The sequence below is a fragment of the Calonectris borealis genome, chromosome 3, assembly GCF_964195595.1.
Source record: "Calonectris borealis chromosome 3, bCalBor7.hap1.2, whole genome shotgun sequence".
In the NCBI taxonomy this organism is placed as follows: domain Eukaryota; kingdom Metazoa; phylum Chordata; class Aves; order Procellariiformes; family Procellariidae; genus Calonectris; species Calonectris borealis.
In genome coordinates, this window is record NC_134314.1 from 123,630,010 (window position 1) to 123,657,134 (window position 27,125).

At 44.1% G+C, this 27,125-nt stretch overlaps 1 protein-coding gene across 1 annotated transcript; it reads left to right on the forward strand.

The window, feature by feature from the left end:
- Window positions 1-27,125, forward strand: HAO1 (hydroxyacid oxidase 1). Its single transcript, XM_075147732.1, has 8 exons — window positions 1-174; window positions 8,189-8,340; window positions 16,478-16,733; window positions 20,120-20,295; window positions 21,234-21,325; window positions 24,601-24,759; window positions 25,031-25,100; window positions 25,481-27,125. Exons 1-8 carry the CDS (start codon window positions 38-40, stop codon window positions 25,549-25,551), a joined length of 1,113 nt encoding a protein of 370 aa, XP_075003833.1. The 5' UTR covers window positions 1-37; the 3' UTR covers window positions 25,552-27,125.

The following is a 27,125-nucleotide window of genomic DNA, read 5'->3' on the forward strand; positions in this document are numbered from 1 at the left end:
GAAGCAGGAATAAACTAACCCTGTGAGATCTGCAAACATGTCTGGAAAACCAGTTTGCATTGCTGATTTTGAAGAGTATGCTAAAAAATTCCTCCCTAAATCAGTGTATGATTATTACCGATCCGGAGCAGATGACCAGGAAACGCTAGCAGATAATGTAGCAGCATTTTCAAGGTGGGAGGATGATTTAAGGCTGGAGGGGAGGCGGGGGGGAGTTGTAAATTCTGCATTATTTGTAGATGTGGTGCAATACTAGATTTTTCTGTGTGAACAAAACTCAATTTTTCTGAAACTTTTTTGTTTTTTATCAAAAACTCTCAAATAATTCCTTTTCAGAACAACTGTCTCTCCCCTTTCACTCCTCCACCTAACATTTTCTGTCGAAAAGCAGTCCCTAAAATCCATTAGCATCTTTTTAGCTTTACCTGCATTTTATTTCTCTTGTTAACATAAATTCTCCAAAGTTGTCCTTTGGCTCTAATATTTAATCAGCTGATGAAACTTTAATTTCTGCATTTTGGGCTATAATGCCAGCAAGGGATTCTTGTGGTGGGGTTGTACCTTTTAGGTCCTGAGCCGGTTTTGCCTTTTGCATGTTCTTCCTAGACTGGATTAGTTACGCAGCCTTCCCCGCTAAGTGCTTGTGCGGCATTGCTAGATCAGAGCCGCGTAGCCTAGCAAAAAGGAGTTGCGTATCCTCGCTCTGGAGCGAGCCGTGAAAGCCAGGGCTCAGTACTGGGTGGCCAAGCCGTGCTCGGGGGGTCTCCAGCAGAAGGTCAGCACTTCACCAGGAAATGTAAATGATGGGAACTATTATAAACCAGTTTTGACTTAGACTGGGCCCCTGTGCTGTTGTCCAAAACTGAACTCAGGTCACCCTTTGCCTCAGAAGTACACGGTCGACACGAAGTAAGTCAATGTTTGCTGTCAGATTCGGTGGAAGAGTGTCAAAAATCGGGTCAAGTCAGTTGGTGCCGCGTCCCCTCAATCTCCGCTGCTGCTCTGCCCCCAGAGCATCAGCCCAAGCGCTGCAGAGGAAAGAAGGCAGCGGGAGGCTGATCGCCTCAGCCCGGCTGAGCCCGGTCGAACTGCTTAACCAGCTGTTGGCTCCTCTTTCCTGCGGGTGCTGTGTTGGTGCAGGCATCTACCCCCCCTGCACTTGTCTTTGCTAATCTCTAAAGGCTTTGTCTTAAATCCTTCTGAGTCTAACAAACCAAAACAAGATTTTTCCAATTTGTCTTTAGTCTTTCTTCCTTCCCGCTTTGCTTTTCTGCTGTGGAGCAGCAGTCACGGTTACTGCTCCGGTTGCCTTTCCGTAAGCTATGAGCAGTTCAGCTGGAAATCCCACGCGACTTTAAGGCTGTAGGAAACTCGGTGGTAATTCACTGAGCGGGATCTCAAAGGTCAGATCGCAGAAATCAGCTCAGAACCTTAATTTTAGGGACACGTATAGAAAAGCTTTGTAATGAGGGGAGAAGAAGAAAACTAACCTCCACTGCGACCACTTATTCCAGACCTGGTGCTCCATGCAGAAGCCCCCATCACGGACTGGAAATCCCCTGGTGCTTGGGGCTGTTCAAATACAAGCCAAAGGACCTCTTCGGCTCCAAGGAGTAACTAGGAGCAGGAGGGGATGTAGCAGTGCTCACCTCCTTTTTTTTTTTTTTTTATTTTATTTATTTTTAATGCTTCCAGATGCTATGATGTTCTTTGCCCTCATAAAAACAAAATGAGATGTGAAGGAAAGGACACTCAAAGGAAGTGCTCAGAGGCAATTAACTGTAGAAGTAGTGAACGTTTTACTATTAACCGCTACAGCTAATCATGATTAAGCAAGAGCTGGATCTAAACTGCCCAGAGACAGCCTAAGAAACCGGGTCTGTCCACTTGCTGTTCCAGTATTAGTGGTAAGATAAGAGCAGCTCTGCTCTGAAGCTGTTTCCCACCGTAGGGGCAGATTCCTTTGATAAGAAGACCTCCTCGCGTCGGGCTGGTCACCTGTGGGGTTCAGGCTCACCTCCTCTTTCCTGGCATCTTCCGTCATATTTTCAATAAGAGCCTCCAGTTCTAGGCGTTCAAAACTGTGGAGCTTGCAGGCAGCCTGGAACTGAAGGGAATATTAATTAGCAGTGCCTTGAACAGCCTGAAACATTAAAAAAAGAAAGTAAATTAAATTTCCCAGGTGGCTAAAAGGCCCTCAATGCTGGGTTCCCGCTCCTCAGCAGTGGAGTTATGAAGGGGATGGAAGCTGTGTTTCTGTCTTTGCTATCCCTCCCTTTGTATATTTGTCTTTAAGAAAACAAGATCTAATTTCCGCAGTAGCTTTAGGCCATTTAAGTGTCTTCCAAAAAGGCAGTTAATAAAGTCTAAAAGACTTGACAATGGGGTTTACTCTGTTAAATCACCAAACAACAGAACTTGTTGACAGCCAAAGAGAGAGGTCAGAGATGTTGAAGACAAAGCTTTGCTTGTTACCTTCCATCGCTTTACATCTATGTCTCTTTCTGGGTGTCCACCAAAGCACAGAAAGGTGTGGTGATGTGCTGATGATCACCCAGCAGATCAGTGGGAGAGCTGGGATGGGAGCCTGAAACCCTGGTGAGACACGCGGTCCCCTCCTTTCTGGTGGCTGCAGAGCTAGCACAGCTCTTCCAGTGCGGATGGGCATCGCAGCTGAAGTCGTCTGCTGGGGCTGAGCAGCTTTACCTGTATGAAGTGGAAAGGATGCAGGATATAGTGATTTACAGCTTCATAGACAAATGTGCTCTTTTATCTGTCCGTAACAAGAGGGAGATGATAGTGAAGGCGGTCAGAGTTAAAAATAGCCCTTATGTAGCACTGAAAAATGTAAGTTAAATCATTCTCAACATTTCTAGTGCCTTCCTGTAGCTGTCTATTTACAAACTGAAATATTGCCAGGAAGCACTTGCTGCCTGCAGCCAGATGGACCTTCCTCTCTGCAAAGGTGTCCCCCTTTAATGGGCTGTTGAACCTTTTTGGAAGCATGTCAAGCACAGGGACCAGATGCGGTGGTGGATTCCTATTTTCTTAGCACATGGGATGCTACGGTTAACAGTTTATTAGACCGTGTTTGCAGTGGCTTCCTGGCAACACATCTAGAAAAGGTAGAAACCTGGTATAAAGACTTCATGGTATTTTCGTTTTTAAGACCTGTTTGACACAAGCAACTTTTAAAATCTTTCTCTTTTTCTTTGATGCTGTTGGGAGAAGCATGGCCTCATCGTTGAAGATGCAGGACTGCTGCTCACCCTGACTCTCAGACTGACCTTCTGTGTCTCTGAGCATGTTACTGCTTTTTCTCCCTGTTCCTGAGCGCTGCTTGTGGGTAAATATAAAGTAAGATGGACTTTACACCCCTGAGCCACAAAGATCACCAAGTCAGATGACTTTGTGAAAGAAATTAGTACGTTTGTCTTAATTTCCCATTGATTTCCACTGTCAGAAGTGGAAACCCTCAGTTGCAGGGTTCAGCCTGATTAAAAATGTTTACAGTTTATTTAAACCTTTATGTATATGTATAAATGTTTGTTTAAATGGAAGAGAAGAAAGCTGGAAACTGAATCAGAAGCATGAATTGTTAGCCCATACCTTTGTGGTGCAAGATTATTCAGGTGAGCGAGACTGCTAGGACGGATTGTATTTGGAGAAAAATCAGCGTTGGGTTTGTCCGTGAGCTCTTTATTTTTCTGGCAACAGAATGGTTGCATTTATGGAGAAATAAATAGATTATTATTAAGGACTGATCTATCAAATGAATGGTAGTTTCTATAGATGCTGGAATACATTTGGAACGGCCCATGCAGTTTTTGGAGCAGCACAATCCATGCTCATTAGATTATAAAATGAATGTCCTGGCCTTTTGATGGCACAGGAGCTTGAAGTTCTTTGGACCTGTAATCAGGTACCAGAGCACAAAATGTCTCCAAAAGGCCAGTGTTTAAGATGAGGTTAACACCAGGTACAGTAACTCTTCTCTAGCTTCCAGTTCTTCTGGGATTGAGGGAAGAACCGGAGCTCGCGTATCAACATCAGTGCGTTCCTGCTAAGGCCAGATAATTATTTTTTATTCAAGGTTTTCAAACGATGTGGAGATGGCACTGGCGTAAGTGAGGCATTAAGGCCAAAGACGACGATTTGGGATGTCAGAGCATACATTGCTCCCTGTGGCGTCTGACTGCATTCACCTTGCGTTTGCTCTGCATCCCGAAACACCGTGTGTCCTTCCAGCGCTGTGCTGTCTGGCGATTAAATTCACTCTCAAGCTGTCAAGGAACCAAAGGCCCGAATGGAGAATAGATTTTATGACAAGGTCAAGGACACCTTTAGCTTGATGGCATTCAAGAAATCAATCTGAAATCTCCCCTTTCGGCATTTTAATGAAGGGTGACGTCTGCGTGTGTAGGAACGCGTTTCTGCTAATCCGCCGTGACACCTTCTGCCACTGACTCGCGGCGGCCTTTGGAGAAGACGCGTTTTGCTGTCATGTATGAGGAACAGCAGTCGCTTGTTTATCAGTGACAGCATCAATGCGTATTCTTCTGCAGATGTATCGTTGTCTTGTAGCTAGGTATTAAGGGCGTTAAAATGACTGGGCACATAAATAATTTAAATATTGGTTAAAAAAGCAAGGCTGAGAATGTGATTGGGGTCAAACAAGCATGTGAAGTTGTAGGGGGGAGAAAAGAAGAAATGCTTGCAATAATAAGTTGGTTACGTTTCTGCGATGTCTTTCACCTCGGATTCGCAGAGTGCTGTGAGAAGAGTCGCCGTGTGGGTGGCGAGACACCCTGGGAGAGAGAAATCAATTTTTCTCAAGCAAAAGCAGCTGTTGCTTAGCCCTGCACAGCACCAGCACCTGCCCCTTATGATGGGAAGTGGAGCTGGAGGGGAGACTAAGGTAGCAAAGTGGGTTGGAGTTGGGATGGAGGCTGCCTGAACGGTGTGTCCTTGCCCAAACGCGCCGCTTGCGATGCAGCGCGAAGGGATTATTTAGCACGGACTTGGAAGGGAAACAAGAAGAGCTGCTTCAAAATGTGTTGCAGTTTGAAAATTTCAGCGTTTTTCACAGCGGAAAAGGAGTGGGGAAAGCAGTGAGTGCTTCCCTCTTACCCAACTACAAGATAATTTACATCCTGAAATTTTTGAACATGGAGGGGAGAAGGAAAAAAAACCCCGCTAATCTCCCCTCCTTTCCTTTCATCCTTCTTTCAAAACAGCATTTAGCTGAACTTGCCTAAATCGGGAGCGCTTGCCGCCTTCCCCACTGCGGCATCTCCCCGCTTCCAGCTGGGAAGAAAGATGCACTCGCTTGCAATTGCTGATTGCAGCACGCGAGCGTGGACTTGGCTGGGAAAAAATGTGGGTGATGAGGAGAAGATGAATTTGAAAAAATATAGAAGGTTTTTACAAGATATCCAGGGAATCTTTCCACTCAAAGACTTGGAGGAAGCAGGTGGTGTGTGGCAGCCTAATGAATGCACGCTGCGGTTAGTGGGAAATACTGCTCTTGGGTTTTGCTTGCTGTTGTTAAGGGCATTTCCCTATGGCTTGCCCAGATAATGCCTCGCTTCAAGTGTCTGGCAAACTCACAGCCGAAAACACCCATGTTTCCAAAGCAAGATCAGATTTTATTTGAAGAGTATCATACTAAGGTACTGGTTTTCGTGGGACGCGGTAAGTACTCGGTTCGGAGTATTGATTTGACGTTGGTCTAGAGGATGTGACCTGATAAGGTGCGAGGGGAAGAGAAGCCACAGAAGGCATTGGAGGAGACACTTGGGTTTAAAGGCTGGGGCTGATGAGCCTGAGGACCCCAAAAAGCTCATGGACGGAGTAATTTGATGGTACATAAAGGTGAGTGGGAAGGAGGCTGTTTATTGCTGCTTGAAACAGCATCATTTTTCTTGCATACACTGTTGGGAGGATTTTTGCTCTTTCTGTTTCTTTTCCCAAGCTAAAAGCACTACAGAAATGTTGGTACCTCAGGACTGCCCCTCACGCGCGTGCTTTGAGATGGCAGTGTTTGCATCGGGTAAAAATCTGATGGTCTGGGACAGCAGAGAAACTAGGAGGCTGGGGAAGAGGGAGATACTTCACATCCTTATGCTTTTGAGTTCGACCGTAAAAACGAGCAAGGTTATGAAAGGATTTTTGTTTTCTTTATATTTGCTGAGAAAAGATGTCTCGGAGCTAGGAGAAAGCCTTCGGAATGACGATTAGGAAGAAAGGGGGAGAAAAAAGTCATGTTTTCTTTGTCCCACCCTCAGCCCATCCTCCCCTGTAAAATAACAAACCGATACAATAGCCTGAAAACAAGTCTGAGGAGACATACTTGCAGTGTGTGTCTTGGCATCGAATAATACAGCTGACTCCCACAACTACACATCTCCTTCCAAGCATCATAACCATCTTTCTCCTCCCTGGGGAGCGCTTCCTGGAGAGCTGGCACGACCCGGTGCTGTAGGGCTGCAGAAATTCAGGTCTCATCCTGGCTCTGTCCCAGGCTTCTTATGGAAATGCCTCTTGATCTTTCTGTTAAATGAAGAGATTGTGTCTTGTCTCTTTTTTTTTTTTCTAATTTGTCAGCTTAATCTGCAAGCTCAAGCTGACTGCTACTCGCTGTCGGAGCATAGTCCGAGGGTAACAGTGGCTCTGGTTGCTATCTCCTTGCTAGTAGTAATAATATCAGCCTCAGGCTTTCTAGTGCTGAGCAGGTAGTCAGGTTCAGCAGTACTAGAGCTTAAGCTTTTAATTATTTTCTGTAATTAAAATTCAATAGCCATCACCTAAAAGCGCGGAGTCCTTTCAGAGGGAGGGATGCCTTATGAGAGGTTGATGCGGACCCTACTACCCCTTGCAGAGGGGGCCTGGCTCAGTGCACGTTGGTGTGGAGAGGCAGCCCCGACTATTGCACACCCTCTTGTGGCTTGTAGTAACAGTGGCTGCGCTGCAACATCCCCTGGATGGGGACAAAAAGTCCAATTTCACAGGTACCCCCAGGAATGCAACCCTATTAAGATAGATTTGATATTGCGCTGTCGTCTAGTTGACCCCATAAGAGGGTTTGTGATCGTGTGCTGCTGTTTTGGGGGGGAGGGGGAAGATAAATTTCTGTGTCTGCAAGCACGTGATGTCCAACCTGACCGCAATAAATTGTAATTTCAGATTAAGTGTGTTTTAGTTTGCTCTCGTTTGGAGTCAGCTTCCATTTGTACCCGGGCTGAAGACCCCAGTGAAGAATAAAGCCCAGCTCTGGGTTGATGTGGTTCCTGGTGGACGCGTTAAAGGCAAAGCAAGGTTGGGAATGGTTGAGCGGATGCTGGGCCACGTCATTCAAGGACTAGATTGTAATTTGCCCTATTGGGAAAGCAGTTGTGCTACTGTCTTTTCCTGCACCAAATTACCGTGGCCGCGTTTGGTCTTTTCTTGGAAGTCTGGAGTCCCTGCGGTACGGTGGGCTGTCCCTGGGGCTGCAGCTGTAGTCCCAAGGACTACGTGTTGCACAGTGGCCGGTGGCTGCTGGGGACGGGACCTCTCTGAGCAAAGCGACTCGGTCTCAGTGCCAGCAGAGATGTGGTGCAGTGGATTTCCACACCCCCTCCAGCTGAGGAAAGCCAGGGCAGCCATCCTGCCCGCCCGCTTCCCACGTGGCAGCTCGTTTCTGTGTGCTCTCACTGCAGAGACCCGTAGCACAGGGACTGGGAGGGCTAAGCGTGCTGGCCAGGCTAGTTTTATCCAAAAATCCCGGGTCTTTTGGCTCCCTCGTCCATAGAAGGAATAACTACGGGGGGGTGGGGGCAATGACTTCTCCTGTTCCTGCACACCCTCTGTCATCCAGTTCTGCCCCAAGGCTTGCCGGGAGGCTGAGACTCACCGTGAACCTTATTTTGCAGCTTCTGACTTTTTTTTCAAATGATGCCAGCCAGCAATGTTCAAAGGCTTTTTGCCTCTTTCAGCCTCTATGGACTTGGGTCCCTCCTTGCCTGCTCCCTCCTGGCTTTGTGCATTTCGTGGGTCCTGCTGCAGCTCTGGGTCACGCAATGAGGTTCTGCTCCAGCTCCCACACAGCTCTCGCCATGGTTCTCCTGACAGCAGGAAAATCTGCTTTTGCCCATTAGGAACCCCTGTGATGCAGGCTTTTTATTCTCTTTCTTTGTCTCTGAGTCAGATGGAAGCTCTACCCCCGGGTGCTCAGGGACGTGTCGGTAATGGACCTGTCAACCTCAGTCTTGGGGCAGAGAATCAGCATGCCGGTCTGCGTTGGAGCGACCGCCATGCAGCGCATGGCTCACGCTGATGGAGAGACGGCTACTGCTAAAGGTAAACCATGCAAAGTCCCCCCCGCAGTGAGTTAGAGACAAACAGAGTAATACTGTGCCTGCTGGTTGTGAAGCCCGGCTTGGTTTCTTGCTCCTGATGCTGTCACCAGGATGGGTTTGAGTTGCTGCTCAGAGTAATCGGGTTTATTTTTGGTTTTGTTTTTTTTTTTACTGTTTTCCTTTGCCCGTTTTGTGTGCGGTTTCTCCCTCGCTATGAAATGGGGATGAGAAATGCAGTATGTAAGAGGGGAATCATTTGTAACAAATACAAAATTGAAAACTGCATCTGTCTATATATCTTTCTATACATTCTATAAATATAGCTTACATTCTATAAATATAACTATATATATTGTCAAGGCAACATTCTTCCTGTTACAGAACTGCTTCTAGAAATTCAGAAGCCTTTGCTTGTCTGGGAAAAATACTTGCTTTCAAGAGAGCTCTTTGAGAGCATCCCAGGGAGCCAGTGAGATAAGGGTCCCTCGGGGCTAGATGCTGCACAAAGATGTTGCCAGCACGCCGGCTGCGAGAAACGGGACATTAACCAGAATTCGGATGCGAAATGGTTTCTTACTCCTTTAACCCCAGCCTGCAGGGTGACACAAAATCTGAGAAGGAGGTCACACTGTGTGCCTGTTGCATACAAACGGCATCGGGCTGTGTGTTTCAGTGCTCCAGCACTGAATGAAAAAGGGTACAAAACCTAAACAGGTAATATTTAAAAAAAAAAAAACTATCCTGTGCATGGTTGAGCTATTCGTCTAACAGCGTTTCCAGGACCAATTTGCTCCACTAGCAGCAAATGCTAGTGTGAAGGGAGTCTAATTATCTGCCCTGCAGTGGAGCTGGTCTCAATTCTCATTAAAAAGCCGCATCGCTGCGATGTGCGCTGTGATGGGCTGCAGCGCAACTCCAGCAGCAATCTCTCTAACAGCAGATTTCTCCGACTTTATAGTATGTTCGAGGATACGGGTTTTTTTCGCCCTTCCCAAGAGATTTATTAGGAAGCCAGATCTTATGCCTATTGTATGTGCAAGCGCGTTCCACACGATGGAGCTCGAATACCTTGAATTGGTTTGCGAAGCGGCGTCCGGTGGGACGCCTTGGTGCTGTCCTGTCCTTTGGCAACTCTTGCGGATTATTTCTGGCCCAGGTTATGCTGGGAGGAAACTCTGAAGCATTATACTGTTAAGTGCAAACATACTAATGCAATGTTAAGAGCGAGATTCGAAACACACAAAAATCAGGATGTTCCTTAGCAAAAATTCCCACCGATGCTACAGCCTGGCCGCTTTTTAAGGTATAAATCTAGAATGGCATGTAAAGTTGAGTGGTACGATAAGGCTGAGTACCAGGGCTGAGTTATGGTTGTGGTAGATAACTTAATTTTGGAATTTCCTGACTTTTGCACACTTACATTGTCAAACTTTAACATATGATTATTGCATTTAATGTTCTTGGGTTTTCAAGCTAGGAGAGCTTGGTATACTGGCAACGGTTTGAATGTGCGGTCAAATAAACATATCCATGGGAGTTGGTAAATTTTTCATCGCTTTCAAAGGAGAGTGTAATTAAAATCACACCCTCTGTATCGCATTAGCGTTTCTTGTAGGAAAAAATATGGCTTTGGTTTTGCTCTCTGTTAGAGGTGGAGCGGGGCGTTCAGGGCCAAGCTTTTCGTTTGACCTTATAAGATGACAGGGATTAGCTGTGAAGTACACATTTGGCTTAAAGGTTCCCTTAAACTTGGGACATTCAGGATCAGGGGGTTTGCTACATCCAACTTCTCTTAAGCTCTGTGATACTCTGAAATATAAGCGAGCAGGTTGTTGGTGGCTTTAAATCAGCTTTTGCTTCAGCTGCACCAATTTATGCAAGCCAGGAAAGTCTGATCCATAGTCTTGTGGCTTTCACAAAGCCTGGCATACTTCATAAGCTTGACTTTTGGCTCAGGTGTGTAGAAAGCGACGTACGTGGTGGTGCCTCTGCTGTTGTGACAATCCTTAACAGCATGTCGTGGTCTGAATTCTGCCCCTTCCCAGCCAGGGAAGCAGGTACTGTGTGCCCCGGCTCGTGTCGGGGGGCATGGCAGCTGCCCAAAGGAGCACCCACAGTGTTGCAAGTGTGTGCCCGGGCACCGCTCAGCAGGTGCCACAAGCCACGCGTCTGCCAGGTTGGGGTTAAGCCCCAAGAGATAATCTTGGGGTTCACACCATCCTTACCTGCAGAGCAGGGTGGTGCAGGCAGCAATACAGCTCCTTCCCCTACCTTTTTGTATTTTAAGAACAATGCTTGATCCCGCCAAGGAATTCCCTTAAGCGACAGCATTTTGCTTTGAACTGCTCCGCTCTTCCAGCGGCTTTGCCCGCAGGTCGCAGCGTAAACGTCCTCTCTAGGGACAAGGGCATGTCGTGGTGTCTCTCGTTAGGTACAACTCCCTGCCCTCATGACCCCTTGCTTTGGGGCTTGTCAGGGTTTTGGGAGCTGCTGCATCCTCAAGGGATGCTCTCCTGCAGCAACCAAGCTGATGGAAAGGAGCATGCATCTTACCTGAAATAGGGTGAAGTCTGGCAGCTTGCCTTAACCACACCTGCACTGACAATTCTGTTCATTAGTAAAGGATCTTTTTTGGGAAAAATGTTCAATTGTAATTTTAAAAGTTGCTGGTGACCAACACAACAGAAGTTATTCCAAAGGTTAACTAACTCTGGGCAGAATAAGCTGTAATTATCGTCAAAACTTGTACAGCTTCAAATCCAGATGTTGGATTTACTTATGCTTCTGTTAGCTAGGCTTCAAAAAAAAAAAAAAAAAAAAAAAATCGTCCATATAGACTGTAATAAGGTTGCTCCTCAGTTTTCTTCGACATGTCTAAATGGACCTGGAGTCCTTCCTTATAGAGAAAGCTCTCTTGTCCTTGAAACGGACCTTGGCAGTTGTCCCAGTTTTTCCAGGTCTGTCCATAGTATTTTAGTTGTAGTTCATCAGTGTGTGCGGCAATTTTCCAAATAATGGATTTTCTGCTCAGTAGAAACTGAAAAATTGGGAGGAAAATTGTTTTGGATTAACTGAAATGTTTAATTTGATCCAAAACACAATGTTTTATTTCATTTTCCTACTAGCTAATGCTTTTAGCCGTAGTTCTGTTTTGAAACAAAAGTGTTAGCTCAGAAGAAAACATTTCCATTTTGAAAATATTAACACATGACATTTTGACTTAGGTGAATTTTTCTTGTCCTTCCCACTCCAGCTTCAACCTCTTTAACTAAAAACATTTGCCAAAATTGATGAATAATCTTAGCCACCATTAAAGAGCAAAGGGCTGTCCTCTAAACGCTTTTCAACACAACTTTTCTGATTCTACCTGATTTTTTTTCTGCTTGTCCACCAGAAGATTCGCTATTCCTCCATGCAAAGACATTCGTTTGCCATCCCGACTTCACGCTGTGCTTGCAAACCGATGGGATCCCCGTGTCGTCTCCCCGCAAGCGCGGTAGTGCTCACGCTCCTGTAAATAGGACCCACCTTCGAGCACAGAGAAACAAAATCTTGTGCACCATCCAGCTGCTGAGCAAGAAATAGCAATTTTTTGAAACCTTAATTGATTATAAACAGATACGTAGCATTATTTTATTGAGATTTCTATTCTGTTTATATTGCTGCTAATTACTGGCTGATCACCTTATATTCCCTTGTTGTAGCCCGGAAGGGGTATTGCGATACCTGACTTCTCTCTGACTTGCTGAAAATCAGGCTGATCAGCCTGACTGCGTTCTTGGCTGGATCTTTTGAAAACTCTGAATGCTAGTTGCTCAGATCTGGTGATTTGATGTTTACCCTCTGCAATTGCTCTCAAACAACCTTCTGAGTTACTGCTGACGCAAGAAGGGTTTCACCATCACCTGCGATGTGACTGCACCATTTGCTTTGCCAAATAGAGAATAGGAATATTGACTGAAAAGCCTTTTTTTTTTTTTTCTCCCTGTTTTAGTTGAGTTACTGGCAGCTCGATCATTTCCACTAGAGAAGGAGCAACACCTTTGTTCCTTCGGCTCTTAGCAGACTTCTACCGTGCTTTTTGTTTGCTTTGATGCTGCTGAGCATCTGAATTCAGGTTCCTTGTGCTCATCGGACATGCCCGTGACTGTGAAGGAGGGATTTTGCGATCTGTTGCTTTTTGTGCTGAGCCACAGTGAAAATAGGATTTTGTACCCATCTTTCACCTGTTACCTATGTGGTGTTCCAAAAAAAAAAAAAAAAAAAAGTTGATTTTGAGGTATGGCTACACCAGAATCATTGAGAGTTCATTATTCACGTGGGACAACACGGCCTGGACTGACCTGGCCCTGACTCCCCCCAGAGACTGGCATGGCCAGGGGACTTTCTGATGCAAGTGTACACAGGCAGTCTGGCATGACAGCCCTCCTAGACCAGCCAGGACCATTTTGGCCACGCGTATTTTTCCCTGCTGCCTCCAGCCTTCCTGCACAGCTGACAAAATGCGTTGCGTCAACAAAATGATCGTAGGCACAACTCGCACGCAGTGTTTTGTAAGGGCTAAGCGAGGTAAGGCTGGGCAGGGGATTTCTCAGCCAAGTGTGTTTTGTCAAGAGAGTAATGTTAAGTACTTAAACAACTCTGTTTCTTAGGAGATGTGGCTCCAAGAACATAGCTACTTCTCTTGAGAAATACCACCGTGCCAAAAGGACATCACGTTGATCCCAAGTAACGTCCTCTGGCCCCTAACTTGGGGACAATGGATTCACTGGTGGATTCAGGGAAGAATGACTACAGCGGGGCAGTTTGGCTGCCGTGCTTTGAGACGCCCCTAAAAGGGAAACGATCGGAATTTGCACAGCTAGAGAGAAATAGCAAAAGTTCCCATTCCCCTAGAAGGTATCCCTGACAAAATATGTGAGCTTAAACTGGGCTCTTCTCCAGCGTCCTCCCCTGAAGCATATTGCCTCTGGGTTGCCCACAGGGACAAACTCCAGACCCTTCCCATACCAGTTAATGGAGCGATGTCCCATTAGAGGTGGGAAGGAGACTGTGAGGTTTCAGGATGAAAAAAGGCCTGAGAAACGTTGTCGCTCTCTTCTCCTGTGGACTTCCCAAGTGGGTCCTGTCCCATGGTCAACCTTGATTTGTTGCTATGTAAAATACTTCAGTTGAATTCCCCAAGAATGAGGAAAGCCCCGTTTTATCGAGGTTTGTGTTCCCTGGTGCAAAGATATGCCCTTGCTCAGGGCTTCCCTGGGCTAAGTACGGGCAGTGGGGCTGAGAAACCTGCGCCCACTCAAGGCAGCTGTGAAGTTCCCCTTTCCCAAGCACCCCACCATATCCCAATTCTAGTTGCATTTGGCCCTGAAAGAAGGTGGAATACAAATAACTGAAAGCGTTATATCGTCCTGATACTGAAAACTTCCCCAGCCTCCTGTGTGCGGCTAATGCCGCGCTCTCTGCGCCGTCATTGACCTCGATGGGAGCCTGCAGTGTGTACAAAGGTAAACATATGCTTTGGGCAATGCTTGGGATTAAAAGAAGACCTGGGGGGGGCAGGGGGGGCGGGCGGAAGAAAAGACTAAAAGCAATCTGAAATGGCATGAGGAAAGGCTCGTTTACAAAAATCTGATGTTTAAACTCTGGCAAATGTCACATTGCTGCAACAGCGTCCCACGGGAATATGGATCCAGGACTGACTTGTAAGAATAATATTTGCAGCACCCCAAAATTGAAGTGTAAAATATAGTTGTTGGGATATGGTTGTAAAATATAGTTGTAAAATATAGCTGTTTTCTTCAACTGCAGCTAAATGTGCAAGAAATGGGAGTATATTTTTAGCAAAACCTGGTTTGAGGTAGGAAAAAAACCAGAACCTGGCAACACTTCAGGACTATGTATCGTATGTTTTTAAAAGTCTAGAAAATTGTCAAAATAACCTTTAAAATGATCAAGATAAAGCACTAAAGCAACTAAAACTGGAACTTGGAATCTCTAAAACTGAAAAATTTTGTATGCGTGAAATTTGAATTTGACCGTGCAGCTCCAAAATATGTGTGCTGAGCTGGTGCTTCACCAGAGAGTTGTTAACTTTACAGGATAGACGAGAGGAATTCTGTGAGTGGGCTTTCAGGAAAATGCCATAACCCAGTTTGGGATAGTTGAACTCTGATTGAACCAAACTGCTTAAATCTAATCTTAAATAAGATGAAAGTGTTATCTTCTCTATTGCCACGTACGCAGATAAGTCGAAAGGATGTGGTATTATTTTGTGTTTTAAATCTTCCATTCACCGAGTATATTTTATTGTGCCGTTTCTATTTTGATTTTTGCTTTTGCAACTATTCTTGTGTCTGTGGGGCTGTAGAGGTAGACTTGAGAATAAAAGTAAGAATGGAAATAAATGGATACCTAAAGGCAGATTGAACCATAACATTTACATTTTTCCCTTATCTGATCTGAGGGTTTTGCAACTGCTGGGTTAGCAACCCTCCCTCTCATTCACGAACTCGTGTTTGACAGAGCAACAGGAATGCGGATCCCTTGTTTCTTAACATCACTTAATGGACTTGATTTGGCAAATCACTTATTATGGGATTTGCGATAACCCACCACAACTGCTTTTAACAGGACTTTAGGCACTCAGTATACATGGGTTCTTCAGAAGAAACTAATTTCTTCTTAATCTGTGAGAAGGAACTGTTTTCAGTAATTTTAAGGGGACGAATGAAACTGCTTCAAACGTAGAGTTTTGGGTCATTGCTACTGTATTTCCAATGATTGAAAGCTTCCTGGTGGCCCTGGGAGGGTGTAACCAATTTGTTTGAATAAGGTGTTCATAAGTTTCCACTCTAAGAGACTTGTAATCCTTATTTAATAAAATGCTGTCATAAAGACCACTTTTTAATTCCTCGATGGGCTGGAGATGACGTTTTGAAACAGAGGTCCATTTACATTAAAAATACGCGTACTGCAGTAGACCAAGAAAAATAAGGTTTTATATAATATTTCTGAGTTTTACAGTGTGTGTTCCTTTATTTTGCATTAAGTGACAGATTACTGCAAAAAGAATACGTGATAAATTCATTAAAATATAATTGTATGAGGTTAGCTGGTTTGTAGCGCAGCCCGGATTGGAAATCACCCCTGGGGAGGCAGCCGGCACAGAGCCTCCGGCTGCTTGACCCCATCTGGGATTGTTCGATGACATTTAACCTTGGGGCTGCCCACACCTCGGGAGTGATTTCACTCCACAGCTTTTGAAGGTAAAAGAGGAGAGATCAAAACACATCGCAAAGGTGTTGAAGCAAAGAAGAGTGGAGGTTCCCACTCGAACCTTTAAATAACGTTGTCTGCTGGACTGTGTCCTTCTGTTTTATTATGCCCCGAAATACTCTGTAGGGATGACAACAGGCGTTTGCTAGAAGAGCACTTCAAGAAACATAAGTTTAATGCTAGTGAACATTTTGGGGGTGGGAGAAAGCAGCCAGAATGCCATGATCAAGATGGTCAAGGGAGAGTGCGTGGCAGTGGTGAGGAGGACTGAAGAGCAATGTTCAGATTGTGTCGTGGCTTAACCCCAGCCGGCAACTAAGCCCCACACAGCTGCTCGCTCACTCCCCCCCGTGGGATGGGGGAGAGAATTGGAGGGGTAAAAGTTAGAAAACTCGTGGGTTGAAATAAAGACAGTTTAATTGGTAAAGCAAAAGCCGCGCACGCAAGCAAAGCCAAACAAGGATTTCGTTCACTGCTTCCCATCGGCAGGCAGGGGTGCAGCCATCTCCAGGAAAGCAGGGCTCCATCACGCCTAAGGGGTATTTGGGAAGCAGTGAATGAATTCCTTATTTTGCTTTGCAGTATCGGAGCAGTGATCATCCCAAACAATGTGCAGACAGCAGTCACCAAAAATTTGCCTATAAACACAGAGAATAAGCCAGAGAGCTCTCTCAGCAGCTCACCACTGTTAGTAACAGCTAACTGTTCATGTAGCGTTCCCTGGAAGGCTGAAAATGCGTTAAGACTGCGAAAAGGCAGTGTGAAATTATGTCCACCAACACAGTCTCGTGAACTAAGTGCTCCTGTTTAGAAGAGCCTCTGTTTTGGATAATCTCAAATATAACCTTGTGTTCCTCCAGCCTGCCAGGCAATGGGGACGGGGATGATGCTGAGCTCCTGGGCCACCTCTTCCATTGAGGAAGTGGCTGAAGCAGCTCCAGCTGGCCTTCACTGGCTGCAGCTTTACGTGTACAAGGACCGGGAGGTTACCAAATCCCTCGTGAAGCGTGCGGAGAGAGCAGGCTACAAAGGGATCTTTGTGACGGTGGACACGCCGTTCCTCGGCAGGCGCATCGATGATGTGCGCAACAAGTTCCAGCTTCCTCCCCACCTCAGGTAGGTGCCCACTGGTGGGATGTGGGACGGGCGCGTGGCAGTGCCACGGTCACCGTGAGGTGCTGTGGGGGAAATTTGTCTCTGGCACAAGGAATTTCTTCCAGGTGCCACATGCAGCACTGGGCGATAACACCGGGGCACTGAGCACGTATGTCTCGTTGTGCTTGGGCTATGATCTGCTTTGGGTCAAAACTAAGCTTTGTTGGCTCTTTGCAGACTGTGAAAGAGACTGTGTGCCAGGGCTGCAGACTGACAGAGTGATGGGGCATTTCTTTGTACATCTGTCAATATATCCTTGGACGTCTTCAAAACTCGGCTGGACACAGCCCTGTGCAACCTGCTCTGACTTTGAACTTGGATTCAGGTGCAGAGTTGGCTGTGCTGTGAATGGGGGCCTGGACCAAGTGGACCAAAGGTCCCTTCTAACCTTATGTTATCCTATGACACTGCACTGGGTCCAGGGCCATGTTGCTACTGACCACGGAGCCCCTTTCCAAGCAGCTTCAACTCTTCTTTTACTCAAATACAGGAACACATGGGGATCAGCCTTTCTCAATTCTCCATGAGGACAATTTCCACCCCCCCATGTGTTTTGGGACATTTTCTATATATCTCGGAAGAATTTGTGGCCTAATTATTGACTTCAGCACTAATTCTAGTTCCTCTCTACTGCAGGGCCTATGTAGCATTTAATTTTAAGAGTTATCCAGCGGAGCTGTAAGGGCACTGATGTCACTAGCCTTTTGCAAATATAAATTGCTAGATGTAGAGACCACCCTGGTAAACATATGCTGAAGTGCTGGCACAGCGTTAGCAGCCAAGGACTGGCTGGAAGACTATTTAATGGATGGGATATCCAGGACTTGGGTTTGCAAAATTGAGCTAAAAATCTTGCAAGAATCTTGCAGGTAGGCCTTGGTAGTGACCGTAGTCTGCTACGGCATATACTAAGAGTACTGCATTTGCTCTTATTCAGAGCCTGCAAATGAACACAAAAATAGAGAGAAAACAAAATAAAGGATAGCTGAACGTATTTTGAAGCAGATGAACTTTGATTTAAGTTCTGGGTGAAAGCTAGTTTTGAATATTATCAATGGATCTGAAGTGCTCTTCCTATGTCTCTTAAGACTGTTATGTTATACTATGTACATACCATATGTAACATGTACATAGCAAGAAATATAATATCACATCCTGAGGTCTTTCTTCTTTTTCATAATATTCAAACTGAAGGTAAGCCATGGGACTCTGCAATGAATCCAATTCTTTACCTCGCAGGCAAAAAAAACCTCCAGAGCTTGAGGTGTTGGATCTCCCCCATACGCTTGCACTTGAAGCTAATAGATGATATGATGAAGGTTGACAGAGCAACCTTAACTCTGCCTATGATTTCAGTATTAAAGTACATCTTATAAGGAAAGCACCAGAAAACAAAAAATCCCCGACAAATCTAACATTAAAATATGCCTCATATAGTAATTCTGCTATAGATTGGTGATTGACAAAACATTATTGATACACATTGTCATTTTACCAAAAAAAAAATTAAATTATTCTTTAAATAGCTTTTTCTTAGGGGCGGTATCATTTTAAGGCCTGGGGTTACAGTTTTTGAATGTGAGTCAAATAAGCCAAAAATATTTGAGGAAAGTGATAGAGCATTTCTGAAACACCCTGACCCCATCTGACCGAATGGTAACAAGCTTTTGTTTGAGTGAACCGTATGAAATAATATGGAGTAATCTTTAAAGGTTTGAATTAATCACTTCAGATTTCAGAATGACCCTCGGACAGTGTTTTGTTGCAGCGTCGGCGGTGAAACTCTCCTAGCGTGGGGCTCTGCTCAGTTATGTGATAACTTTTTCTTGGCTTCAGGATTTCAACAAAGTTTCAAAGTAACAACAAGGTGCCATTGTGCTCAGAAATGTATGTAAGGCAACATTCATTCAAGTGTTGGTCTGCATTTCACAGGCCAAGAAAAACAACAGTTATTTATATAATCTTATCCATGGTTCTGTTTTTCTCTGGGTACCCCACCCTCCGCAAACCAACAGCTGAAAAGCCGGATCTTGCTGAGAGCCCGCTCCTTTCTCATTTTGTTCTGGGCCTGGAGCTGAACAGAAAAGCCATGTGAAATGCTGCTTGTTGCAGGCATGAAATCAGCGGTGAAACTAGCCAGTTTCCATGCAAAAAACCCCTGTGCATTTCCCAAAATGTGGAATATGAGTATAAAATAGCGCAATGTGGAACGAGACACAGTTTCCGAAGAACTGAGCAATCGGCCTCGTGTGGGACATGGATTTCCTTGGCGGTACTGGTGTCGCCGACGGTGGTTTAGTGCTTGTGAGCACTCGGGGCTGCTTCAGCTTTCTAATACAAGCACAGCCTGAATTTCTCTATTTGCTCTCCTTTCCCCTTCTCCTGCTTTGTCTAGTAAGTCTGTGAACTCTTTGGTGCAGGGGCTGTCACTTACCATTCAGTTCCTAGAACCTGTGAGATTGGTGCTAAAGAGCAAACAGTAGCTAATGTTTTCATATGAACTTCATTTTTCCCCCTTATGTTTGACAAGAAAACATACAAAAAAGACACAAAGTGAACTGGCTGGATATTGGTCTTGTTGGGCAGATGAAAATTCTGAATTCTTTACAAGGCTTCATGCAGATCCATCTAATTCATGGAGCTTAACAAAATTTCCCTTCCTTCTTCTCCCCTCCCACCTACCTGATCCCCTGTTCCTCCAGTAGCTGAATCCCCTGAATTTGAAAAAAAAGCAAAACCAAAACCAAAGTTGCAGCATGAAAGCTAAGGGGATTTTTGCTGGTACGTAGCGGTGTACCTCTTGACTTCGGTGGGTCCTGGGTTATGTCAAGCAAGATTGATGTTCTCTTCTCACATCTAGCCTGTACTGCTCTAAGGTCTGAATGTCCCACAACCTCTGATGCATTTATCCTGCTCCTGGCAGATGTTGTTCCTATTTTATGGTGGGAAACTGAAGCAAAAGGAGCGGTTAAGTGTCATGCCCAAAGTCACATGAGAGGACAGATGCTTGAGCCCAAATTAGTGCTCTCACTGCTGGGTTTTCCCTCCTGATTGGGGATTTGATGCTGAACCTTTAGATTTTGGACTTTATCCTATTTCTTTTGAAAGCACTAGGATTGTTGCCTTGGGCCAGAGAAACTTGCACCAATGTTACCAAACGCTTTGCCAGCCAAAGGTTTTGGCTTACTGATGACTATGATCTGACATGCTGGGATAGGCTTTTTTGCTCCTGCCCTGCAGTAGAGTAAAGGTTTACCACAGGTATATTGAATGCTGGCATTAGAGACTGATTCATGGCTACAACGAATCTTTTTCAGACTATTTTTCCACGTCTTTTGTCATTTTAGATTAAAAAACTTTTCAAGCAGCGACCTGGCGTTCTCCTCAGGGAAAGACTTTGGAGAAAATAGTGGACTGGCTGTGTACGTAGCTGAGGCGATTGACGCAACCGTCAACTGGGAGGACGTAAAATGGCTTCGAGGGTTGACCTCGCTGCCCATCGTCGCGAAAGGAATCCTCAGGGGTGTGTAGCTTTGCTGTTTCCCGTGAGGGAGGCGAGGCATCCCTTCTCGCAGAGGCGCCAGGGAAGGAAAAGTGCTCGTGCTGGGGAAACTTCTGTAAAATTGCATAGAATTGCATTACTTTTTAACGGCATGCATCTGCTTTGCTGATATGGGATATGATGGGACGCACATTCATGTTTCTGTGCTGTGCTAAGTAGGGAAGATTTGCCAAAACAGAGCGAAAAACAATGAAAGGGGAAAAAACCTTCTCTTCCTCATGCATGGTTAGGAAGCCAGCAACCAAAACACTTGCAGAAGCAGCTGCTTAAATAAGTACCTGGAGCTGTCAGATGGTTTGTATGGCTGTGCTGCAAGGTGTGCTTACTTCGATGTTCAGTAGGTAGGGACCAGAGCCGCTGGCCACTAAACTAGTCATTGGCAGGCTTGCATCACGCCAATTATATCCGAAATCAGATGCGGCCAGGAAGATTGAACTTGCTCTGTTCATTGCGCCTGTAAACTCTAACTCTGAGTTGTACGCTACTTAAAGGAAAGCTGGATTTCCGTTCTGAGCACAGTGAAGTGGTTTCATTAAGTATGGATTATTACTGTAATCATGCCGATAATTTTGGCTTGGAGAAAATAATTTAGCAAAAGAATTTCTTAGTGATGAGTTGTGGGACATAGTAGAAAAAATAAAGGCTAGCAACCAAAGTGGCTGCTAATCCAAAGTGGTAAAACGTTCTGCTCATTTCAAATGAATTTTCTGCTCTTATTGCTTAAAGTTAAAACTTTTTTCTGTGTTGAGATGGGGCTTTGGAAGGATGATGCCCTAAGGTGGCTTTGCATTAGCTGGCAATGTTTTTTTAGTGATGCCAAAATTTCCCTCATCATGGTGTCAATAAGCTCCCAGTCACGGAAGGGCATATCTTGTTTGTTTGGTTTTTTTTTTTCCCAGCTGATGATGCTAAAGAAGCTGTAAAGATTGGGTTGAATGGTATCCTGGTGTCAAATCATGGAGCACGACAGCTTGATGGCGTACCTGCAACTGTAAGTACTGGTGCCAATACCCACCAGTAGTCTCTTGTTTTCTCTACCTTTTGGCTTCTTGTTTGCTTTCTCTGAACACATGGTTGCTGGAGGAAAAACCTGTAAATGTGTTTTATATGCCTTAACCCATGAGCAGTAATATCTTTCCACTTCTCTATGTCACATCATATTCAGAGTTAGACACAGCCTCCCCTTGGTCAGATCAAACAAAAAAACACAGGAGGGTTTACGTGTGGCTGTTTCTTCAAGCTACCTGGGCACCCTGTCCTTGGCTACAGCACCCTGCATGAAAATCTAGAAGAGAAATTTCAGATAGTGTATATTGTCAGTTCAATGTTTAGAAATTGGAAAGTCTCTAAGAATTTTTTTCTAGTCCTCTCTTTTATTTCTCTTTTCTCATCCTTTTTTGAAAACCCCCTGTTGCTGTTTGCAGTTCACTGAAGGTTGTACTAGAGTTGTTATTCCCTTTGAATATTCTTCAGAGATGTCTCAAAAATTACAGAGTTACAGAACAGCTAAAGGCAGAATGAAACTCTCCATTTTTCTCCTTTCAAACATTTTCACCTTTGGAAAAGGAAGAGGGTGGTTAAATTACAGTTTTTTTCCTTTTTCCTTTTCCTTGTCGTGCTACCCTGTGCCTTTTCCAAAGGTGAAAAGGGATTTGAGAAGTTCTCAACTGGCAAAAAAGAAAGAAGTAAAGGAAAATGAAAAAGTATGTGTTCAGGCTGAAGGAAAACCCCCAAAATTCCAGTCATCACTCATCCTTCTTCATTTGGTGTTGGAAAGCTGCGCAAGTAAAAAGAGAATGAAAAGGAGGAGAATCAAAGCCCAGTTGTGACTGTTTCAGTATTCCTAATGTGTCTTTGATGAAAAATCTCCTGTTTTCCATGATTATTTCCTGAAGGGAGAGGGGAACAGGTAAGCCCTTTTTCACTGCGGAGTGTTTTGCACATCAAGTCTTATTTGTTCGGCTCTGCTGTCCCACTGGCATGTCCCCCCCCTCCCCTGGAGCACTTCTGCTCTCTGCTTATCTCCTCGGGGGCAGCTGAGGATTTCCCCAGCCGAATTCCTTCACCCTCTGATTTCCTGAGGTCTTCACGTGGACCCATTGGTGTCCTGGTTGTGTTGGCTGGTTCTTCACCAGCCAAGCCCTGCATTGGGGAACCAAATGCCAGCAGAAATTATTTTCTAAATGGTTAATGAAGTTGAGGCAATTGTCCTTTGAGCTGAGGCATTATCCTCTGAGGTGCTCTTGTCCGACTGTCTCCAGGTACTCCTGGGGACTGGTAGGAAAAAGACCCCCTGATGTCAGGACTTCTCCAGTTTCAAAAGAGAGACTGAGATTTTTCAAGTGTGATTTTATGCTTTCTTCAAGTGTGATTTTATGCTGTTGGAGAGTTTGCAGCTCTTCGGTTTTAGACACCTTAGGGGGAACTGAATTTTCAGAGTGTGGATGCCTAATACTTCTGGAATGAATTTTCTTCTTTAACTTCTGTCCTCTTTATCTTCTTGTCACCTTTTGAGAATGTATTCCTCAATTTCAATAAGAGTATTTGAAAATCGTAGGCAAGTCTGTGTGTGAGGTAATACAACAGGAAGAATGTATGAGGATATTAAAAACATCATTTTGAGAAATGAGAAAGTTCAAGAAATATGAATTAATTTTTTGCTAACTGCAGTAGTACAGAAACTAAACTTGCAAACTACTTGTTATGAGTTATTCCTTTGCAACACCACAGTGCAGAGGAGAAGGCACTCTTAAGGCTGATGTGTTCACTGGATTTCATCGTACCAAAGAACTACATTTCACAACACAGTTTTCGTAGTGTAAATATCTGTATCAGATTGTGCTAAATGTTTCTGTTTTAGAAACATAATAATTTGCTTTAATTTCATGGGTTTTCAGAATGTGAGCTGAACCCAAGCTGGTTAATATTTCTAGTGTCTAGTAACACATTGAGGAAATCTATGTTTTAATTATGGTTTGCATCATACTTTAGTTATTATAGCACTTTAATGTTGGTACAGTTTGTCAGGATGTAGAAAGTGGTCTCTGTATATGGAAATAGATCCAAAATATGTTTGGCAAGAGAGCAAAACCAAAGGGAGGGGAAAAAAATCACAGCAAGTGCCAAACTTCAAGAAAATTTTAATCCAAATCCAAAAAACAAACTGCACTTTCAAGTTTTTTTTTCCCCCCATCTCCTAGTCATTTTTTATCCATTAGAAAGGAAATGAATTACATCCGTATTTGAAGACATGAGTTTGTGTGCCTTTTGTCTTACTACCACACACTGTTTCCAGTCTCCTTAGTACTTGGCTTCCAGTTTTGTGTTTTTCCTGATTTTCATGAATAGGAACTGTTTAGGCATTATAGGAACAGTTGCCCTGTAATTAATGCTTGAGGCTTGAATTCAGGAGGCTCATATCTGTGTTGGGACCTCTTGCATGGTGTGGACATGTTACTTAACTCCCTGATTACTTACTTGTAACTCAGGAACAGTGAAAATCCTTCTCCCCATTACCTTTATCCCTGGTGTAGGGGCCAAGAAGAGCTTGGTGAAAGTAACAAATAAGTGCATTAAAAGAAAGCATTTCCCACCTTGCTCAAAGCTCAGAGGAAAGTTAATTTTTTCTTATATGAAGAAGTTTCCTCTACAATTATTCTGGTAATCAAGATGTATTTTCAAAAGGAAAAATATATTCATTAAAATTTTTCAGCCAACTCCAAGTTCCTCAGAGCACATCTTTCTCTTACTCCGTGTCTATAGTACAATGCCTGCCTCTGGGCTTCTGGATGCTAGCTGGCCCTTAGTATAACGAATAATAAATTTAAACAAGAAAGCGAAGATGGTTATTTAAAAAGTGACAGTGATTCAATTTCATCCCCAAACTAGTGACCACTGGAAGTTTGGGGGGGTAATATCAAGGAAAGGCCTCCTCTGTGCTTGCTGTTTCTTATATTATTCCAAAGTATCTGGTACTGGCTTGTGTTGGATACATGTCATGGGATCAGATGGACATTTTGTGTGACCCTGCTGATTCTCATTCTATTTATGTGACTCTCCAAATAAATTTGACCTTTGTATATATCTGCTAACATGCTAAGTCACTACTGTTTTTCAATACAAAGCTGTGTTTTTTGTGCATACAGTTAGGCATGCAATTGCTCATTTAGCTTCTTTAAAGCTTGGTTCCTGTATATATGAGTTCATTCAAAAAATAAATAGGGTTACAGAAGCGGACAAGCTCTATTCCTGGTTTCACTCTTTTAGATTGATGTCTTGCCTGAAATCGTTGAGGCTGTGGAGGGGAAGGTGGAGGTGTTCCTGGATGGTGGTGTTAGAAAAGGCACAGACGTTCTCAAAGCATTAGCTCTCGGTGCCAAAGCTGTATTCATCGGAAGACCTCTCATCTGGGGCTTGGTTTATCAAGTAAGTTAGAAAAAGCTCAAATTTCTGTTTTTAGATACCTACTCGCTGGTTAGGCTTAGTGTACGCATGTATGCGTATACGTGTGCACATAGGGGTGCGTGTGTGATGGTGTCTGTGTGTATACAGAGCATCTAATCTAAAATTTGCTCTGACAAGTACTCAGGAGCTACAGTTGTGCATAAAATTTTGTTGGCACATGTATACGTATCTGTATCTACACACATGAGCTATATGTACACATAATAGTACATATTGTCTCCTAATCTCCTAGGGTGAAGAAGGAGCAAAAGAAGTTCTCCAGATGCTGAAGGAAGAGTTTCGCCTGGCAATGGCACTGACAGGTGAGACATCAACCTCAGTAATAATCACCTCTGTCTCGTGTTTCCTCATAGCTTTCATTTGCCCTGGGCAAGATGCTGTAGTAACCTACAGAAGGGAGATGGAAATGTTGGCAATATAAACAGATTAGGCTATGGAGAGATGGGAAAGGACTTGTTATTCCTGTCTTATAGATGGGGAACTGAGTAGATTAAGTAAAAAACAAGAAAAATGTTTTTCACAAGGAGAGCAATAAATCTGTAGAAAAGTAGTGGCAAATCCTTGGTCACTCAGGGGTGGATTTCATCTGACAGAATGTAGATTTCTATGGGATAGAAAAAGAAAAGGCTTAGAGTGGGATAGAAAAGCAGGGCTTTCAACTGATATGTAACTTCTCTTCCAGGGTGCCAGAGAGTAGAAGAAATTGGCAGGACGTTGATACGAAGACATCAAGTATTATTTTCCAAGATTTAGGTCTGAAAGCTATTGCCTCGTGTGTTGCCTGTGTACAGAAAGTGTGCTACCAGGCAAAAAGCAACTGCGTTCGCTCTTTGGGCCTCCTCCTGCAATCCTGACTGAGAAGGGGTGGTCTGTAGGAGATGACTTGTTGACGAAAGTACTTGAAGCAAATTTTACAGGTGTTTCCGTATTCTCTTAGGCTCTTAAGGAAAGCTGCTCTACTGGGAGTTGTGATTAGAGATGGGCCTTTATACAAGACCAACACAGAAACTTTGAGGTGTTTTGCAACAAATGCTTATATTAACTTACATGCCTGGAAGTAACTTTAGCTGTTAAAATGAAACTATAAACAGAAATGTTTTGATAGCAAACAGCTATCAAAATGCAGAAATTTAAAAGACACTTCTGGCTCACTGTTTAGAGAAACTACATTGTAGATCACAGAGATTAAATCTTGCTTTCTTACGAACATAGTGTCATTTCCCTAGCGACTATGTGCTATTCCTTTATAAGCATGAGGGCTTGCAGCGTGTAGCTCAGAGGTCTCTTAGTTGTAAAGAAATGAATAGCAAAGCGAAATTGGGGAAGTTCTGCTGTTTAAGTGACACAAACCCCTTTGCAATCAGACAACCATTATGTATGTGCATCAGGTATAGGTCAGATCCTTGGCTGATGCAAATCCTTGCAGCCCTATTGCCTTCACCAAACTGTGCCGACTGCACCCAGCTGGAGCCCTGGGTTCATTTTTCACCTGGATTCATTTGCTGACAGTGACAAGTGAAGGCTGGTGCTACCTGGGAGAGTTTGTAGGGTTTGCAGCCATGTGCAAAAGAGAAGGTTGAATAATTGAGGTATTAACCCGTGACTTGGGAAGATCCTAGTGGCTCTATTCAGTTTCCATGAACAACCTTCAGACAGATAAACCTTAGTGTTATTCACTCTGCTTACGATGAGGATACAGAGACATACAGGATCTGCTCCTCTATTCTCTGAATAATCCAAATACCCACTGAAAACAGGAGAAATTTTGCAACTGTGAAGAACAAAGGAATAGCTTCATACTGCAAAGTGACCTTTCCCAAAGTGAGCAGGCAGAGGAGGTAAGACTCTGCTAATCGCATCTTGGGTAAAACTAAGGGTGGCTCTTCGTCTGTCTCACTTCTGTTGCAAGTATAGCAATGTTACTGGGAGCAGGGAGAGGTTTTGAAAATCTTGTGGAAATTTAGTGTTCATTTTTAAGGAGGATTAAAAAAAAAGAGCCTTGATTTCACTGTTCCACTGTCACTGACATCACTGGCTCCACCATTTGTTTCCCATCAGTGTCAGGAGGACTCATGCATTCTGACTCTCCCTTTTTGTTCTGTTTGAAATATCCCTCACTGAGCTTTAGAGGCAGCTTTGTAATAAAATGATGGAATATTACAATGTGAACTAAAGCTGGGGCTGGAACTCAAAATGGGGAGAAAACCCAAAAGGCCACATGCTTGCCCTTCAGTTGTAAAATTTGTACTTTTTATTTACTGCAGAATGTAGTGTGTTGTGTGAGGGTTGCATAGCAACAAAATAAAGTTTATCTGTGTAAGGAAATA

Excerpts from the sequence above, each read along its gene's own strand:
- HAO1 (XM_075147732.1), top strand. The coding sequence starts at position 38 with ATGTCTGGAAAACCAGTTTGCATTGCTGATTTTGAAGAGTATGCTAAA. Across the intron at positions 20,296-21,233 it reads CGCGAAAGGAATCCTCAGGG|CTGATGATGCTAAAGAAGCT; the intron begins GTGTGTAGCTTT and ends TTTTTTTCCCAG. Across the intron at positions 24,760-25,030 it reads TCTGGGGCTTGGTTTATCAA|GGTGAAGAAGGAGCAAAAGA; the intron begins GTAAGTTAGAAA and ends CTAATCTCCTAG.